Source organism: Hippocampus zosterae, chromosome 2, assembly GCF_025434085.1.
Source record: "Hippocampus zosterae strain Florida chromosome 2, ASM2543408v3, whole genome shotgun sequence".
NCBI classification, from domain to species: Eukaryota; Metazoa; Chordata; class Actinopteri; order Syngnathiformes; family Syngnathidae; genus Hippocampus; species Hippocampus zosterae.
The window spans coordinates 35454963-35473254 of NC_067452.1; the positions used below are offsets into that span (position 1 = coordinate 35454963).

Sequence of the window (18292 nt, forward strand, 5' to 3'; positions counted from 1 at the left end):
TCCAGACCAAGGAAGCTGAGGAGGGTGGAAGCTGGGTTTGAAGGCGTGTCCCTGGGGGCGTTCTTTTACTTACTAATGAAGCTGTCTGTTACTCAGCTTGCTGACAGAAAGCCAGAGTGTCACACCCACCCGAAATCCATCCCAAAATGTCACTCGTTTGTCAATAGCAAAACTCATTTATCAGAACATGCAGAGTGGCTTTCATCATTTAGCCCCGACATCACATCCATTGTGATTTTTTTTGTGATGGTGGCTAACCAGACCATTATTATTCACTCATCCTATTTTCATTCACCTTACATCCTGTCTTTCTCTGTCATCTTTGAATTTTGAAAGCTTTATATTTTCAATGGCTTTCAAGCTCTTCTTCACTACCTTTTGCTAATGCCGGCTAGCCTGAAGCTCTCTCATTGTGATTGAATAGTTTTCGTCATAAGTGTCAAACACAAGGACCGGGGGCCAGATCCGGCCCGCCACATCATTTTATCTGGCCCGCGAAAGCAAATCAAACCTGTCAAGTTCTACGATGTTTGCTAAAATCTGTGCCAAAATTTTAACTTCTCGCGTGTTATAAATAAGTGAGATATTGTCAGCATTTTCTCATTCCCAAACCCCACATTACAGTAACTTAAACAATAGTTGAGTAAACATATCATCAACAATCAAACAGGCCAGTTCTGTCCTGGGTTGCTCCCTTGTCACTCTGGAGGAGGTGGGCAACAGAAGGATGCTAACTAAGCTAAAAGCTATGATGGCCAGTCCCTCCCACCCCCTTCAGCCCGCCCTGACAGCACTTGGTAGCTCCTTCAGCCAGAGACTGTTACACCCGCGCTGCAAGAAGGAGAGATACCGACGCTCGTTCCTACCGACTGCTGTCAGGCTGATGAATAAAAAATAACAATCATAATAATAATAATAATTAAATGATGTGAAGGTAAATTGTAAATAGTACTGCGATTTATCCATTTGTGTTCATATTGTATTTAATTGAAAGATGTTTGTTGTTGTTGTTGTTTTTTTTCTCTTCTTCTTTCTACATACATTCTTGCTGCTGGAGGCTGTAAATTTCCCCACTGTGGGACAAATAAAGGATATCTTATCTTATCTTATCTTAATAAAGGATATCTTATAACAGCCCTCCGAGGCGAACTCTAACTAAAATGTGGCCGCACCAAAAATGTTTGACACCCCTGGCACTATTAAAGATGACGTAGTTGCTTGTGTAGGTTCATCAAGCATCATTTAAAAATTAGACACTAGAATTTCATGATGCTTATCCAAGAAGTACAGTCATACCTAGGTTTTTGACTATAATCCCTTCCAGAAGGCTGTTCGAAAAGCGATTTGTTCGAAATCCGAAACTATTAGCCCATTATTAGGGGCTTATACTCTATGCAGAAATAACAAAAAAAAAACGGATTTCCATGAATCACAACAAACACGTCTGCTCACAATGAACGTTACACGTTACTCGGCTTCCTTACACTAGGAAGCGTCACTTACTCTTGTAAGGAAGCCGAGAGCAGTCAAGTGGCATATTCGGATTTGCTCAGTTTGGTCGAAAACCAGTTTTCGGTCGTAATCCGAGGCGTAAAAATGTCAAATTTTCTGGTTGAAATCTGATTGGGTCGATAACAGAGACGTTCGAAAACCGAGGTAGGACTGTATTAAAAAAAACTAATAATAAAATACTGTCAACCACGGGAACTGGAGAATATTTACCTACAGGACACGGGCCTTCTGCCTCGGAAGAGGTCCGCTTTTCACTGAGTGCCCTACGTCATGCAGTGTTTTCGTCATGTACTAGTGAAACCTTTTGTCACTAATATTCTGTCAATAATTGCCCCGTTGTTGTCAGATCATAAACCAATTGTTCTTCCTTCAAAATGCTACCACACTGCAACCAGGATGTATGCACCAGTAGCTTCCCAATAAGCCTTTGATGGCTGTAATGTACCAGCAACGCTGAGAGGTGACTTAGGAAAACCGTCATCGGAGCTTTTTGAGGCATCCAGCAGGATTATGTCTGCATGGGTGCCCTGCCCTCAGATGAAACAATGTCTGAGATGACACACACTGTGTATGCCGGTAAACTGTTCGGCATACAGTGTTTGGTTGTCTTTCTTCTTGTTCATTCCCGAGGCAAAAACATTTGACTTCTGCCTGATAGTCCAATTTGCAAAACAGAAAAGACATTGGGGGACAAGCAACTAAGCAATTTACCGGTGACCATCCTTGCATGATCAAACACAACTGCTTCAGGAATGACACAAAAACACTTCCCACATTATTATTTTATTCCTGCCCAGACTGAAAGAGTAGACAGTCTGGTGGTAGAACAAACTGGCCTTTCATCAGACTGCCATTGGGGTTAAAAGTTCAACTGAGCGCTCTCAGATTGGCACGCCTCAATTTATAAATAAATAAAGCAAATCGGAGTGAAGTAAAATGCCTCCGACAGCGCATAATATTTTAATGAGTTGTCCGTATGTTCTTTTCTATCCTGTGCCATCAAGCCAAATTGATTTCGTCTTATTGTGTCAACATTGTCTTTAAACAAAAAATAACTCGTATATAATTCAGCTTGTTGGTTTTCACCAAAATGAAGTGATGTCCACGGAAGTTATCGTTAATCACACAATTTTCTTTTTAATCACACATAGTTCATTACACCTGTAAGAGGTTCCAGACTAACTTTCTATTTTACTCAATTTAGTGGCCTCTTAAGTACAACTTTGTAGAAACTTTGGAGCGAATTTTGGAAATCGACTCTGAAGTAAATATTCACATTTACATTAATATTTATTGAATATTATATTGGCTCAAGTGTGTACATGCTTGTCATAAGCAACAAACATTTTGTAATCAGAAAATGTCGTGGTTGCTCGTAGGTGAGTGGAATCGGTGGAATTCTTTGTACTCGTCACTTGTCTCGAATTTAGGGGCAGTCTGGAGCCCTGTCGATACTGTGGTAGTTCAGTCTTAAGTCTATTAATTCCATTCATCCAATTTCTATAATATATCCCTGAGGTGTCATACCCATTTTTGTCACCATCCACGTTGTATTTATGGTTTTCCCCCCAAGGCGAGTTATGGCTATGAAAGCATATAATTACATCATATTACATTTACAAAACAAATGGATGGATAAGTACTTTTGAAATCAGATGTGGAAAAAAAATGTGCCAATATTGTTAATTAATAATTCTATTAATTAATTGTAAAATAATATTGTTATTGTTTATTTAAAAAAAAAAGAGGTATGGGAACCCGAGTCAAATGTCTAACTTAAGAATCTGAATGAGTTTGGATCTTTTTTTTTCCTTTTTGTTTTCGTGTGGTATTTTGTACTGAACAACGTTCATCACTCGAGGCAACAGGGAACCCATGCTATGTTTAAACATTTAGAAAATGCTTGGTATCCAGATAGACGCTTAGGATAGCAGCCACGTTGGACAGAGGGACAAAGAAGGGTCAAGGATTTAGTGAGAGGGCTGAAATGGAGGCGGATGAAGGACTGGTTCCACTTAACTTGTTATAAGTTAAAGGTTTGCAAGGGGTCATGTGCTCTCAAACCTGTTCATGAATAAAACAAAAACGATGGGCTCAAATTCTCCTCGATGGCGTTCCTGTGGGAATAGATGCAGATTCGTTGGACTCCTTCAAGAGCTCCCGAGGCTGCTTTTCATAACTGCAGAATTGATTTGATGTTCGGCAGAAAGCAGACCTCGGCATATTAGCAATAATGCTCTGGTTCTGTGTCGCGCTTCTTGTGGCTGGAAATGCCCCCCCACCCCACCCCATTGTAGCATCTGAAATCCAATAATGCCACAGAAAACTAGGCTCGATGTTTCCCAGAGCCCAACTGACCAAAAAAAAAACACAACTTAAGTAGCATCCTTGCCTTGAGGGACACATGTATTGGTTGACTGCGGACAGTGTTACAAGCTGATTAAAATGCCCACAGACCAGGAGAGCGAAACGTCCACTCTGCATTTGCTCAACCCAGTCTGGTTGTCACGACAACGGAGGGTGACAAAGGGCTCCCTCAGACGATTGAGTGGAGTGAAAGGAGAAGTGGGCGAGCACTTGTGTGTGTGTGTGTGTGTGAGTGACGGAGCGAGTGACACGGAGTGATGGTAGCTGTACAAGCAGTAGGTGGTAATGTATGCGGACCATGCACAAACAAATGAGTAGGCTAGCACGCCTCCTTAGCATTCTGCGACACAATGACCCGACCAGCGTGTCCTCTGACGTCACATTCGATCTGAGCATATGGCCAAGGCTGTATTGAGCACGCGGACTAGCTGCAGAAGCTTTTTCTTTTAAGCTTTCTTTCATTGGAGCAACACAATACAAAGGCTTTCCGTGCTTCTGCTACATCAATTTTTAAATTTCTGGTAACACACAAAGGGGCACTCACTTGTTGTTAAAGTGTATTCAGCAGCCGTCTTAGCTTCAAGAAAGACACTCAAACACACCCTCCCCCCGTAACCGCCCCCTCCGCCCCCTCCCAAACAGCAGAGATCATGCCAATAGTTTGATTTACAAGCAGCAGTAACTGCTGCGAATAGAATCAACAACATGGCTCGAGGCGTAACATCGTATTAGTAGCAGCAAAGCCTTCAAAACACCACCATCCATTAGACATGATCTAAACCAGTCCATTTGGCTCTCAAAGCTGCCCACTTGTCCTATAAAATAGTTCACTTGGGTCAGCTGTTCAATCAATCGCACGCCCCCTTGGCGCTCTTACAGAAATTCATCCCATCTGTCTTTCAGGTTGGAATACGATCACCTGACAGTTTGTGGAAACCAAAAGAGTGAAAATGTCTTTCAAAGGCAACATATAGTTATTAATTCCCTTGCCTCATAATGTCATAGTGTCTTCATCATTTCTCACTTAAGTGGTTTCGGTGAGCCTCACCTACGATCAACATTTTGCTAGAGTGGTCCATCTGTTGTTTACGAGGGGAAAAAGAATATAGTCAGAACAGCGGTTAATAAAACTAATGGAAAGAGACGGTGGCCATCGGGAATTTCAGGGAAACATGTTCATTTTCCTGAACGGCCAGGATATTTCCGAGGAGCCCCGCGAACTCCCACAGATCGTCGATCATTTTTCTGCATGATGTGGTTGCAACCTGTCCTGTTGATGACAACTTGTCATTGCATGACGACCCTCTTCAAGAACATAATAGAACATGTATATTTAATCCGAATGATTTTTGCTGACCTTTTTCTATTTTTTTAAACCCATTTGGTTCATGTGTTTAACCAAATTATCCTCCGTGTCAAATGCAGATCTTATTCCATTGGGTAGCAAGCTGCTCGGCTTAACACCTGCTTTGCCTGGCAGAGGGTGCGGGGGTGAATAGATCCTGCTATAAATTGGTCTCAGTGTGATTGTGTGCACATTAAAAAAAAAAAGTGTGTTTGTGCCTGAGCACTTATGTGGTTTAGTGTGTCGGCTCGCTTTCCAAAGGAAGTGACTTTTATCCTGTGTCCGTTCGGGCCAAATTCTCAGCCAGAGAGGAGTGAAAGGGACACTATTCCCTCCAGCGGCAGCACACAGAGCCCCTTCAGCCCAGCGGAGAGGCAGAAGGGCCGAGAGAGAGGGAGAGACAGAGGGGGGGAGAAAGAAAGAGAGAGAGAGAGACCCTTCTCTCTCTCCATGTGAGGACAGAGAGATAACCATTGACAGTAAAGAAGGTGACGGAAATGGAGAGGGGCTAAGCAAGGCAACATCTGCCTTTCATGTCGTTTGCGCTTTCACTTATCTCACAGCACACATACAAACGCACGGCATGGTGTCCGAGATGCTCTTACCTTCTGAAACTGTCAGCGGAAATTCTGCGTCGTCAAAACGCAACGCAGCTGAAACGTTATTCACTAAAGTGTTGTTTAATTGCTAGTTTATTGGCGTTTTAAATTGTTGAAGCGCCATGTTGGTTGCTTACGGATGAAACTGAAAACAAGTCATGTCCTGTTTTTTTTTTTTTCCCCAGAGGCTTTCTTAGAGTGCTCACACCAATCCTGACTGGTCGCACTATGACAGTTATTGTTTCTGCTGTGTTGTTAATGTGTTTTTCAAACTGATCTCGACTGTCAACATTAAATGTTAACAAAAATTTTAAGTCCTTAAAATTGATTTTGCAACATCCTCTCATCCACATAATTAATAACACAGCATCAGGAACAACTGTGGTTTCAGCATCTTGCTCAAGGGCACTCTGGCATCACTTGCGGGGTGAATAAAGAAGCTTGTCTATTTCATCCAGTGTTGAACAAAAATGTCCAAAAAAGCAGATGCACCGAGTAATGATAGTCCCTTCTACTGTCTCATGCAAGAGCATTTCATTGTTCTCCATGTCACTTCCCATTCCTGGCAGAAATAAATGACCAAGCACACATTCTTTGAAGTGAATATTTTTTCTTCACGCTTGATAGTCTCTCACGGAACAGTAATGTGTTCCGGCAACAGGAATTGAACAGTTTACAATTTTTAACGTGGTTCATATTTATATATATTTTTTCATTAATTTTTAAAATTAGTTTTTAAAACATATTTGGCAGTTTTAATTCATTTAACTTTTCGTAAAAAAAAAAATGAATGGATAATATAGGGAGAGTCGTTCGCACAAGGTTTTTCTTTAGGGTATCTCTTAAAACAAAAACAAAACAAAAAATAACATGCCTGCATTGGCAGAGCCACCATACCATGAGAATAAACACACACCATAGAAGCATTGACCAGTTTTCCAGCACCCAATAAGTAATTATTTGAGTTTGTGTTGGGTTACTGATCCGGACCACATGAGCTGTGCGATTGCATAGTCGCGAAGGGGATCGAGGGCTGCCGTATGCCGTAGCCTTTCCAGTTTTCACATGATCGCATTGTAGCGCCGAGCTATATTTTAATTTGACAGGCTCTGGCCCACCCGCGTGGTTCTAAACATCCGACAGATCACAAAGAGACATGGAAAACCTCATCCTACTTTTATCTTTTAAGTTAATTCTGGTTATTTTGCACAGCCCTACACTGTATCTGTTCTGTATCTTCTCACTAAGTGCTTGTTTTTGTTGATCTCAACCAGACATGCAACTTTAATGTACCCTGTGAATTGGATGCACACATGCTACTGTAAATGTGCACCGTCCGGGGCCCAAATCCAAGCCCAGCCACCAGAACACAACAAAACAAGGCCAAGCTCCATGGCTCCAGTCCCAAAATCTCCCGCTGCACCGCCATCGCTGACCCCCGCATATTTTATGGGGTTGTAGGCATTCAGTGGGCTGTCACGGCTCATTAGGGGCTTTAGTGATGAACTTGCACAGTAGAGTCTCTCACTGATTTATGAATGCGAACAGATAGAATCGACATAAGAATGGGTTGGTGAAGAGGTCAAAGATGAACACGTTATTCTAGAAGTCCTAAGAAACATTTGCTGGATAGAAGATACACGCATACAGTAGCTGAGTTAGTACATGAACCAAACTCAATTAACTAAGTTTGGCACTGACTGAACACTAAGGGGATTATTAATGTTCCCATCATGAAACTGTCAATAAACATGCAGAATTATTGCGAGACAGAAACTTCCCACTCTCTCAGGGAGTTGTTCGACTTCAGTTGTGTGACATCAACTTTGAGGTCAGTTGAAATGAAACTTCCAGCCCTCTTGTTGGGGCAAAGATCCATTCGGGAAGAACTTGGACCCAAAAAAACAAAACAAAACCGAACAACAACAAAAATTCCCCCAAGAGCAACATCCCAAACTTAACTTCCGTTGCATCCTTTCACATCTGTATTAGGCTTTCCCTCCATGTTGCACATCCCACAGACTGGTCACGTGTTAGCTCAAGAGGAACCCTCAGCGCTGGTCAGCAAAAGGAAGTTCCCAGGGCGACGTGGTCCTTTGCGAGCTATAAATAAGCTGACCGCTGTGTGTTTGCTGGTCAAAGTGCAGGTGAGGATGACAGCATTTGCAAATCTTTCCCAGACAAACTCTGACGCTGACTATTTAACTACACTGTTTTCAAAATATTGACTGGGAGCTTTGAAGCGAGAAAACTGCTTTCACAGTTTTCATAGACCCCAAAGTGCTTAAGGTCTGTTGAAGATTTTGTCATACACTAATTTCTGTCCATACTGTAAATTGAACCAAGACAATGGCAGAAGGCCTGGAGGATTATACTTATCCAGCTCATGAATAAATGAAGATCCTGAGACACTTCACACCCCCCTAACCAGACATGCAGCCCAACATTTGCACCTGCTCCTGGATGGCCTCCGGTCATCTAGACACTCTTTCATCTGCTTCCGTTTAGACCCTCCCCTGCTTTGTCCTTCTTGTTGCCCCAGTGAGTAAAGAAGAGTTAGGTGAGATACTGTGGATCAGCGGTTCTCAAAATACAACAATACAATATTATCGATATATATAATATTATATCGTTGTATTATATTATATTGTCATATAATATTATATGAGCTGCATAAAAACTGGTATTTTCTAAACATAAAAATAAACACAAATCATGACACGAGGAACGTCCTATTTGGCCGTAACGCTCTCTGGTCGCTATGGTCATGTTTAAACATGCCTTTAAAATAAGATACATTGCAAATACAAAGTGCATGAAAAATACGACTCACCATCGCGGTATTATTATGCAGAGTGGGCTTGGTGCGTGGGAATCTCCCTTTGAGATAAATCCGTATTTTAAGTAGGACTCATGATACTGTCTATTAAATGTAGCCTTCTTTTTCTTGAAAGTCATAGGCTCCTCTTCTGTCTCCTGGCTCGGTCTTTTCCCCTTTCCAAAGACATTTGTTTTTTACTCATTTTGGTAGCTCCCAGGTTTCATTTTCGCGGTAACCGAGAAGCGTGCCTTGAGCTGTGTCGAGTGACAAACTGTAGACTGATGTAACAGAGAATCCGGTAATTTTTCAAAACAAAACATCTTTCAGATTTTTTCCTTGAAAGTCGTAGGCCCCTCTGCTGTCTCCTGGCTGAGCCTTTTCCCCTTTCCCAAAGGCGTCAAGAGTGACACAAAAACTTACCATGCACATTTTTGGAATGTGGGAGAAAACCGCAGTACCCAGAGAAAACTCACGCAAGCATGAGGAGAACGGGGAATATGTCCACACAGAAAGGCCGTAGCCCGGATTCAAATCCTGGACCTCAGAACTGTGAGGTGGACGTGGTAACCGTTTGGCTACTGTACCGCCTGACAATCGTGTAGCACATTGTTGAGTATCAAGCTAGAAATAACACTCATTAGCAAAGCATATCAATGTAAATTAAGGTCCTTGTTATGTCTGTCTCTAGGCGGTTTCAAAGGGTATAACTCTGTGGTGCTTAAGAGTTACTCACTCATTCCTCTGACCTTTTTTCTCTGTGAGGTCAGTGAGAGGTCTGAGGAACCTGCTCAATAATTAAAGAGATTTCAGCACAAATGGGAATGCGCTCAGTATGTGCAAAGTACTCTCTCAGAGGTGTTAAGTGATTGCTCATGAGATGGGAAATGAGTTGTTTTGAATGCCCAAAATGTAAAGAACACTGCCCATTGTCAAAACTGTGCGAGTAGACTGAAAGAGGTGACAAGTCGGTGAATATTTTAATTATATGCTAATCATGCAATTTGCCCCAATCTCTTTAGGAATGCTTATGTCTCATTTTAATGTCTGAACCCAATGATCACTTTTTTTTTCCTTTTATTTTTCATCCTGACAGGCGGAGAAGAAATGGGCTATGATTAGGCGGTAGGAGTCTTCGTCTCAACAAAGAACATAGATGGTAAAACATTTCTCAATGAAGACCGTTTATCTAATTGCAACATAAGACTCCAATGACAATGTTCAATAATCTCTTGTACAACTGACAACTGCAAGATTTGTTTAGCAGCATTCTTTGCTGCGGTTTTAATGAACTTCTGCATACTTACTGAACTAATTGTGTGTTTCTATCACTCAGGTTTGAGCACAGATACAATGCTCAGTAGTATAACTTTATTGAATGCTACAATTTTCTGCCTAGACTCAACAGTAGGCACCTAACAGCTCCCAACAGAGCAGAAGTCTTCAACTGAAACAGTGTGTAACTCTGCTGCTTTCTCCCTCTTCAGAATATCTGCCATGCTACATGGGAAGGCTCAGAACTCCTCCCTACTCTTGTTTTTCATCATCGTCGTCATCGTTGCCTTGGTCCATGGTCACTCTTACCCAAGTTTTTCCCGTGATGACACCGAATTCCAGCACCTGGTGCTCCATCCCGACCCATCCATAGGGAAAGTCTATGTGGGGGCCAGGGACCACCTTTTTCAGCTGGATGGATTAGATGGACTTCGGTTGGAACAAGAGGAGCAAACTGGACCTGTGAGTGACAGCAAAGACTGCATCCCTCCTGTGACAGAGTCCAACTGTCCCCAGGCCAGGAGAACCAGTAACCACAACAAATTACTACTGGTGGATCCGAAAGGATCGGAATTGATTACCTGCGGCAGTGTATACCAAGGCACCTGCCAAAAACGGAGCCTGACGTCAATCAGTGAGGTTCTTTTCTCCACCGAGAGGCCAATGGACACTCAGTACGTGGCAGCCAATGATCCGTTGGTTTCAACCGTGGGGCTTGTGGTGGGGCTTCGGGGTGGGGAAAAGTCTGTGATGTATGTGGGTAGGGGCTACACCGCCAGCCAGCCACCAATTTCCACCCGACACCTTTCATCAGAACCGATTTTTTCCTATGAGGAGACGGCTAAGCTCGCCGTCGCTGGCCGTATGTCGGAATATGACCACCATTTTGTGACCACATTCACACGGCGAACATACGTGTACTTCTTGTTTTACCGCCGAGACATAAAGTCATCATCAAGGGAATATCAGACCTATGCGGCCAGGGTTTGCCTTGATGACACCTCTTACTATTCCTATGTGGAAGTTCCTCTCGTTTGTCGATCGCCCTCCTCCCCTTCCAGAATTTACAACCTTCTCCAAGCAGCGCAGGTAAATGTAGTATCTCTCCTTCAAATGTTTTGTTGCTTCTGTCTTCAGCTCAAGATTATACCACTGCTATGGCACCTCACTGAATTCCTTGGATTTTGTCTACAACTAACAGGTGGGTCAAGGTCAAGACAGGCAGGGCGAGGACTTATTGGGAGTCTTCTCCACCCGTGTTAGCGCCACGAACCAAAATCCTTTGGATGGCTCAGCTCTGTGCGTCTTCCATCTGGATGCACTTGACAGACGCATTGACGCCATAAGAGACCTGTGTTACACCCAAGATGGGATGTTGGAGGATGGAAGAGAGGTGGCCTACATCGAGTATGAGGTCAAGTCGAGCTGTGCCAACTTACTCAGGGTATGCACACAGTATATAGATATTTTGTAAAACTGGCATGTTCCTTTTATCTTGTCTGTTATCCTACTCCCCTGCAAAATTGCACTCTAAACCTTTTTTTAATGTCCTTGAAACAGCTTGCACACTGGCTAATAAATTTATGAGGGCCATTACCATAGATCATTTCCTGCTATTTACTCATTTCACTTGGTGTCAGTGGCCAGAGAAAGCGTAAACATAGTAAAAGTCCAGTCAAGCAACAAAGTGTGGCAGCTTTAGTGGGATTAAACTGCATTATGCTATGCAGTGAAGTGATTTTTAGGCAAGTCTTGTAATTAGGCCACGGGAGTGAAGCCCAGAAGCCCCAAAAGTAGGTTTGGCCAGCTGCAACCCTCTCGTTGAGCCCCGCTGCTATCCACAGATGCTTACATCTTGGCAGTTGGAGTTCAGTAAACCAAGGCAACTTGGAATCAGCTTTGTACAACGATGTAATGAGCACCGGCAAGGAGGAACAAGGTCAAAATGGACAACATGAAAGGACAAAGACAAGCGCTGCCAGAAATATTACCACAGAAAAGAACTGAAGAAATGCAGAATGAAACTCGAGAGGCAGAAGGATAGATGACAATAAAATGTGGTTTTCCAGACGCAAACAGCAGGGTTGAAAAACTTTGACATTTCTCGCCTTTTTCCTCAATCTGCAGCGTTTTGAGACTTTGCAGACAAGAAATTTAGATTGGGTGTGACACACTTTGATTGATGCTGTACACCCGTCCCAACGATTGAAGAACATTAAGTCATTGGAGAACCAACAGGAAGTCATGAAATTACCAAAGATTAGATTAGAAGACATCCAAAACAGAATCTCCAGAACATTACGGTGTTTGGTGACAGTTAAACATGAATTAAATTTCTCTATCGTCGAATGTTTTTCTCTCGCGAAGGACAGATCAGCTTGGAATAAACCATAGTCACGTCTATGTTGCAGAATACCCTTCAAGCATATCCCTGCGGCTCCGATCACACCCCGAGTCCAATGGCGAGCAGAGTGCCGGTAGTAGCCAAGGCTGTGTGGCAAACGTTTTCTACCCACCTCACGGCTGTGGCTGTCAGTGTGAGGTACGACCACAGCATTGCTTTCCTGGGAGACTCCAAAGGGACACTTCACAAGGTAGCTCATCACATTCATCACTCAGTACTTGACTCCCTCCAGTTTTTGTGCACCCACCTGCCAAGTTGTTGTTGTTGTTTTTTTTTTTTGTACATTAAATCAGCGGGCCCCACCCTTTTTTGCCCCACGGACCGGTTTAATGTCAGACAATATTTTCAGGGACCAACCTTCAAGGCCGGATAAATACGACGATATAATGTGTTATGACCTGCATGAAAACTGTTATATTTTCTAAACATAAAAATAAAAGATGAATCATGACACGAGGAACGTCCTATCTGGCCGCAATGCTCTCTGATCGCTAACGTTTAAAAGTGCCTTCAAAATAAGATACACCGCAAATAAAAAAGTGCAGGAAAAATACGGCTCACCATCGCCGCATATTATGCCGAGTGGGCTTGGTGCGTGGGAATCCCCCGTTGAGATAAATTCGTATTTTAAGTAGGACTGCTCATACTGTCTATTAAATGTAGCTCTTTTATCTTGAAAGTCGTAGGCTCCTCTACTGTCTCCTGGCTGGGTCTTTTCCCCTTCCCAAAGACACTTTCCAAAGACGTTTGTTTTTTACTCATTTTGCTAGCTTCCGGGTTTTATTTTAGCAGTAACCTGTCACGTAACGGAGAAGCTTGCCTTGAGCTGTGTCGAGTAACAAACTGTAAACTGATTTAACAGAGAATTCTGTAATTTTTCAAAGCAAAACATCTTTCAGATTCCGAAATAAATGAAACGTAATGTAAGTTCTTGATTCTTTCTGTGTGGCCCGGTACCAAATGACCCATGGAGCGGATACCGGTCCGTGGCTCAGGGGTTGGGGACCAGTGCATTAAACAGTTTCTTATGTGGTCAAAAAATATTTCAAGAATGTTTCCCCTAAATATTTAGAATTGATATTTGAAAACACGGCATTGGAAGTTGGATAAGTGCTGGAATGCACACGGCAGCGTACCCAGTTACTTGATTCATTCGTCAGAAAATTGAGCACACTTTGCACATGTTAAAACATGAGCAGCAAATGTCAGCGATTGTTAACACCTTGAAGATTTCAGTCATTCCGTCCTTCACAGAGCTCCGGCACACGCGGAGAAGAATAGCTCCGTAATCCTGCGATTTGGTTTTTATTACGTGCACTTTATGATGTGATTGTTGGACACTTGGAAAGTGATGCATTTTTGAGCTAAGACTATGAGACAGAAATGTATTTTTCTTTATTTTGGAAGACGACTGACCAGAAATATTATTCCATGTGCAAGCAACACTTGATTTTGTAACTGCCAACTCAGCAGCTGTGTATAACCACCTGTAGCGCACCGTTGACATCCATCTGATAAGGAATAAGACAAATTGATTTTTGTAAAATCTGCACGAGTACATTACTTCTAAACCACCAAGCACCACAGAACAACTTTCATTGCCATTATGTGTTGAGTGCATCCTCATAATGGCGATTCTGCTCACAGTGATCGTGTGCCGCCGGATGGAGAGAGGCAGCAAAAAAAAAAAAGTCTCCTAATGTCATAAACATGAGGCAACATGAGAGTTTGAAGGCTGGGGAATCATTTGAAACCAGGGGTGTCTTACTCTGCTTATATTGGATTTTTGAGTGTGCTAATCACATTCATAGCCACTTCGGCTGCGATCTTGCAAACGTTTTATTGGGTTTAGGGCTAAACGTTTTTGTATCACCAACAAAAAAAATACTGCTCCATATTGCCAATTCAGCAATGCAGTTCTTGAGCTTTTGAATGATGCAAGCAGTCACAAGAAGGTGTTATGCCATATCGCCCATGAAAAAAAAACTCCTTTCAACTCTGCATTACTGAGAAGGTGGATCAAGGCACAATCTAATCGTTGGTGCTGGCCTCTCCCCGAGCAGTTTTACGGTTGTGCTGTCCCAAGTTTTAAATGCATTGTTATGCAAAAGGGGGACATACTTATACATCCAATTGCCACACTCGCAGGGCAAGCTAACCTAAACTAAAAATAGTTTTTTTGCCGTTGATCTTTCCCAAAATTGTCAGAGCAACGATGTAGTTTTTGTAACTTAGTTATTTATTGTAACCATTTCAGGGACATCGGTCACTACAGTGGACAGCTTATCATGTTATCAGGTTACAGGTTATTATGATTGGTGCATGAAAGGGTTATTTAAATAACATTTTTAGTATATGTTTATTTGCCTCTTGCATGAACAATCCCAACCATTTTAAACTTTTTTTCGTTTTTCTTATACTTTCAAAATTGTGTCGCTGAAGAACCAATTAAAACATCCACAATGTTTCTCAATGCACCGCAACAATACAATACCTTCTTCATCAATGTAAGATTGATGTACTATTCATCTACTTTGTGCATGAAATGGAGAGTCTATATCCTTGAATGGTCTTTCTCAGGTATATCTGGGCCCAAATGGCCAAGTGGAGGTGTATGCCAATGTGACCATCCAGCCCAACTCCCCCATTAACAGCGACCTCATACTGGACCAGAAAGGCGCGCACATCTACATCATGACCAAAGCTTCTGTAAGTCGTGTCGGAGGATAGATACACTTTCATGGATGAATCAGCAATTCTTCTTTTACGTCTTTACTGTCAACTTGATAAAGGAGAGGTGCGGTAACAATACATTTTTTAGCTCGTGAACCTGATGTATTTGTTTGTTGTCATGATAAGTTCGTCTTCTCTTTTGTTCTTTCATCATTATTTTAAAGGGTGAAACTCTGTCCTGTCATGACACATCTTGAACTTGGCAACATGAGCATAAACAAGTTGGAATTGTTTTTTTGTCTTGCGACAAGTAGTGTAAATATAGTCCGATTTGGATCGGGTCCACATTTGGCTGAAAATCCAGTTTGCATTCATTTTGTTTTCTTGAATTCAGAGGAAGCTCTGGATGAATTTGAATCCCCTTAAAGGTATTAAAATCAGAGACTGTGGCTGCGCATTGATTTTGCATGTGTGACAAAATCTTGGCTCTCTTAGAGTGCTCTTGTTTGAAATGGTTTAACAGCTGTAGCCTTTCCAGTGTGGTGGCCTGTCCATTCAACCAACAGCCAGATGTCTCCATGCAAAAGACTGAAAATGGTCCGTCATTCGTCTCCAGATAATTGATTGTTTGTCGCCATTGTCCACATTTTGATACTTCCTCAAGCTACGTCTCCCGCAGACAAACTGGCATAAAGGATCACAGGGCAAGGAGCATAATAGCAAAATGAGAGCAGCTGTTCAGTCGAGGCCAAAGGTCACTCACCTTCTGTATTGGACCCAACAGTTAGCGGGAGGTGTGGGGTCAGACACAACAATAGTATTGATCAGAGAAAGCGGCCACTTTTGTGAAGGCATACTCACGACAGAGTGTCTGTGTGGGAAGCTATGAGATTTTCTTCAGAGAGCCCACTCTTTAAATTTGAAATCCTGAATGAATGTAAATGGACTACAACTTGGTTACCTCATTCACTCCCAAAGACGTTTTTAAACGTCTTTTCAGACTTGCTCCAGAATTGTCTGGTACTGAATGAGTTAAAAGGATACATTTGACCTTCAGGTAGAGAAGCGTCCTGTGGCAGAATGTGCTGATCATCTCGATTGCCAGTCCTGTCTGTCTGCCAATGACCCATACTGTGGCTGGTGTGTCCTGGAGGGGCGGTGAGTCCGCGTGCAACTTTGTTTTTGCAGAACAAAGCCCCGTTGAAGTTATGTTCTCATGCTCTTTGCTTGTATTTCGTTCGTTCTTACAACTCACATTGGTGCTTCAGGTGTGGACAACGTTGGGAGTGCCGGCGAGGGTCAGTCAAGGGTCAGTGGTTGTGGAGTTTCAACCACACACAGCAGTGCCTCAGCATCCAGCATCTCAGCCTATACAACATCAGCCGCGGGGAGAAGACAAATGTAATGGGGGGCGGGGGGGGTGCACATCTTCTAAATATATAGTAATGACAAAATATCAAAATGTTGCCTACTGTGACTGTTTTTTTCTCCTAAATTCTCCATCAGCTTTAAAAAAAAAAATGCCCATAATGATTACCGTATTTTCCGCACTATAAGACGCTTCGGATTATCAGGCGCGCCTTCAATGAATGGCCTATTTTAAAACTGTTTTCATATGTAGGGCGCACCGCGTTATCAGGCGCATAAAATAGAAGCAACAACAGTGGCTGCGATTGTATTATGCATCCACTAGATGGAGCTATGTTAAAGGAAATACAATACAATACAAGACGGCTTTATTTATATTGAGGCTTCAAAGCGCTTTATAGAAAATTTAAATATGACTTCCAAGAAATCAGAATATTAGTCCATCGAATGATAAGGAGCATTGTCGGATTGTTTTAGGTCTTCAGCGAGCATTGTTTTAGGTGTGCCTTATAGTGGGGAAAATATGGTACTACTATTATTATTATTTTGTGGGGTCGTTTAAACCACAATAAAATGTCAATATGAAGCATTACTGTCTCAAATTATAATCATGGTAACTACTGTAGTTCGTGTTTTGGGAAGTTGTGGCTGGCTTTTGGCTTCTCCAAGCCGATATTTTTCCGCCTACAAATATGACTAGCCTACAGATGGAAACTTCATCTAATATAACTGAGAATGCAGAGAATGCATGGAAAGAGTCAAAGATCACTCCCATCGTAGTCATCGAATATTGTCATAATACTGGGAACCGTAATAATTCACCAATAGTATTCACGACAGTAATTACAAAATGTGCATTCTTTTTCATCTCTAAATGCTATTGAAAACAAAACAAAACAAAACAAAAACACTTGCAGTCATAGCTACCTCACAAATATATATATTTTTAGGGGCAGGGGAGTCCCATAATATAGACAATATATATCACTGCTTTCAAGGTTGATTTACAGTCAAAAAGCTCATTGCCTTTTTTGATGATTATTATTTTCCTCTCCCACAGATTACAGTGTCAGTCGAAGGACTCCCTAGTTTAGGAGAAGGAGAGGCCTACTCTTGCTTCTTCCATGACACCGAAACTCCTGCCTTGTTCACAAACACCGGTGTTGTATGCCCCACCCCTGATGCCAGTAGTCTACCGCCCATTGGGCATGGAAACGGTAAGCCTCAGGTTTACTCCGCAGGTATACGGCTATATGTTGTAACACAACACTTTGCTACACACTGGGCTACAAAAATATCGGTTTAGAATAGTTGTAGAAAGAAACTTGACTGTGGATCGATGAATTTGAAGTTGCTCATAAAATGGAGTACACGAAAAAGAAATATCCAATGTTTAAAAAGATGTTTTCTCAATGCCCTTTTCAAAAGTGCGAAATGCTGAGAAAAATGTGCTTTTTTTTCCCCTAGCGATACCTTTCCAACTTATCTGCATTCGCAAATATAGCGGTTATTAAAAAAAATACACTTTGTTTAGTTTGTATTGGAATATAGCGTAATCATTGTAATCAAGTGGTTTGGCCGTCCTCCAGAGTTCGTGATGGTGATCCTTTCCCTACGTTTCCTCAACGTAACGGTAGCGGAGTCGGAATTTACCTTGTACGACTGTAGCCTTGTGCAGAAGCTCTCTGAACGGAGGCCGTGAGTATACGCGCGTATGTGCGCACACACACACACACACATTCTGTATGTGTCACCAGAACATAATTCGATCCGATAAATCATGTGCTTTCTTGCCTGAGTGAGACCTTTTTATTCAGCAGCGAGCACAATGACATATAAACAACGCTTTCGGTGAGACATTTTCTTTTCTGTGTTAACTGTGATAAAATACATTTTGTCGTCAATGTATTGAGGAGGGGGTGGCACGGGGA

At 42.2% G+C, this 18292-nt stretch overlaps 3 protein-coding genes across 4 annotated transcripts in view; 2 read left to right on the plus strand and 1 right to left on the minus strand.

Moving 5' to 3' along the window:
- LOC127591554 (LHFPL tetraspan subfamily member 4 protein-like) overlaps positions 1–18292 on the minus strand; it is a 219266-nt gene that overhangs the window by 146283 nt on the left and 54691 nt on the right. The gene's annotated exons all lie outside the window — the stretch shown is intronic.
- LOC127591231 (keratin, type II cytoskeletal 8-like) overlaps positions 1–18292 on the plus strand; it is a 114960-nt gene that overhangs the window by 32192 nt on the left and 64476 nt on the right. The window lies entirely within an intron of this gene.
- LOC127590852 (plexin-B1-like) overlaps positions 1–18292 on the plus strand; it is a 48723-nt gene that overhangs the window by 13315 nt on the left and 17116 nt on the right. For both annotated transcript variants that reach the window (XM_052050353.1, XM_052050362.1), the window contains exons 2-10: positions 9738–9800; positions 10129–11005; positions 11118–11360; positions 12328–12510; positions 14901–15029; positions 16051–16151; positions 16262–16394; positions 17422–17578; positions 17951–18059. In XM_052050353.1, the coding sequence (XP_051906313.1) occupies positions 10139–11005; positions 11118–11360; positions 12328–12510; positions 14901–15029; positions 16051–16151; positions 16262–16394; positions 17422–17578; positions 17951–18059 (1922 nt within the window). In that variant the 5' untranslated portion in view covers positions 9738–9800; positions 10129–10138. The remainder of the gene's footprint in view (positions 1–9737; positions 9801–10128; positions 11006–11117; positions 11361–12327; positions 12511–14900; positions 15030–16050; positions 16152–16261; positions 16395–17421; positions 17579–17950; positions 18060–18292) is intronic.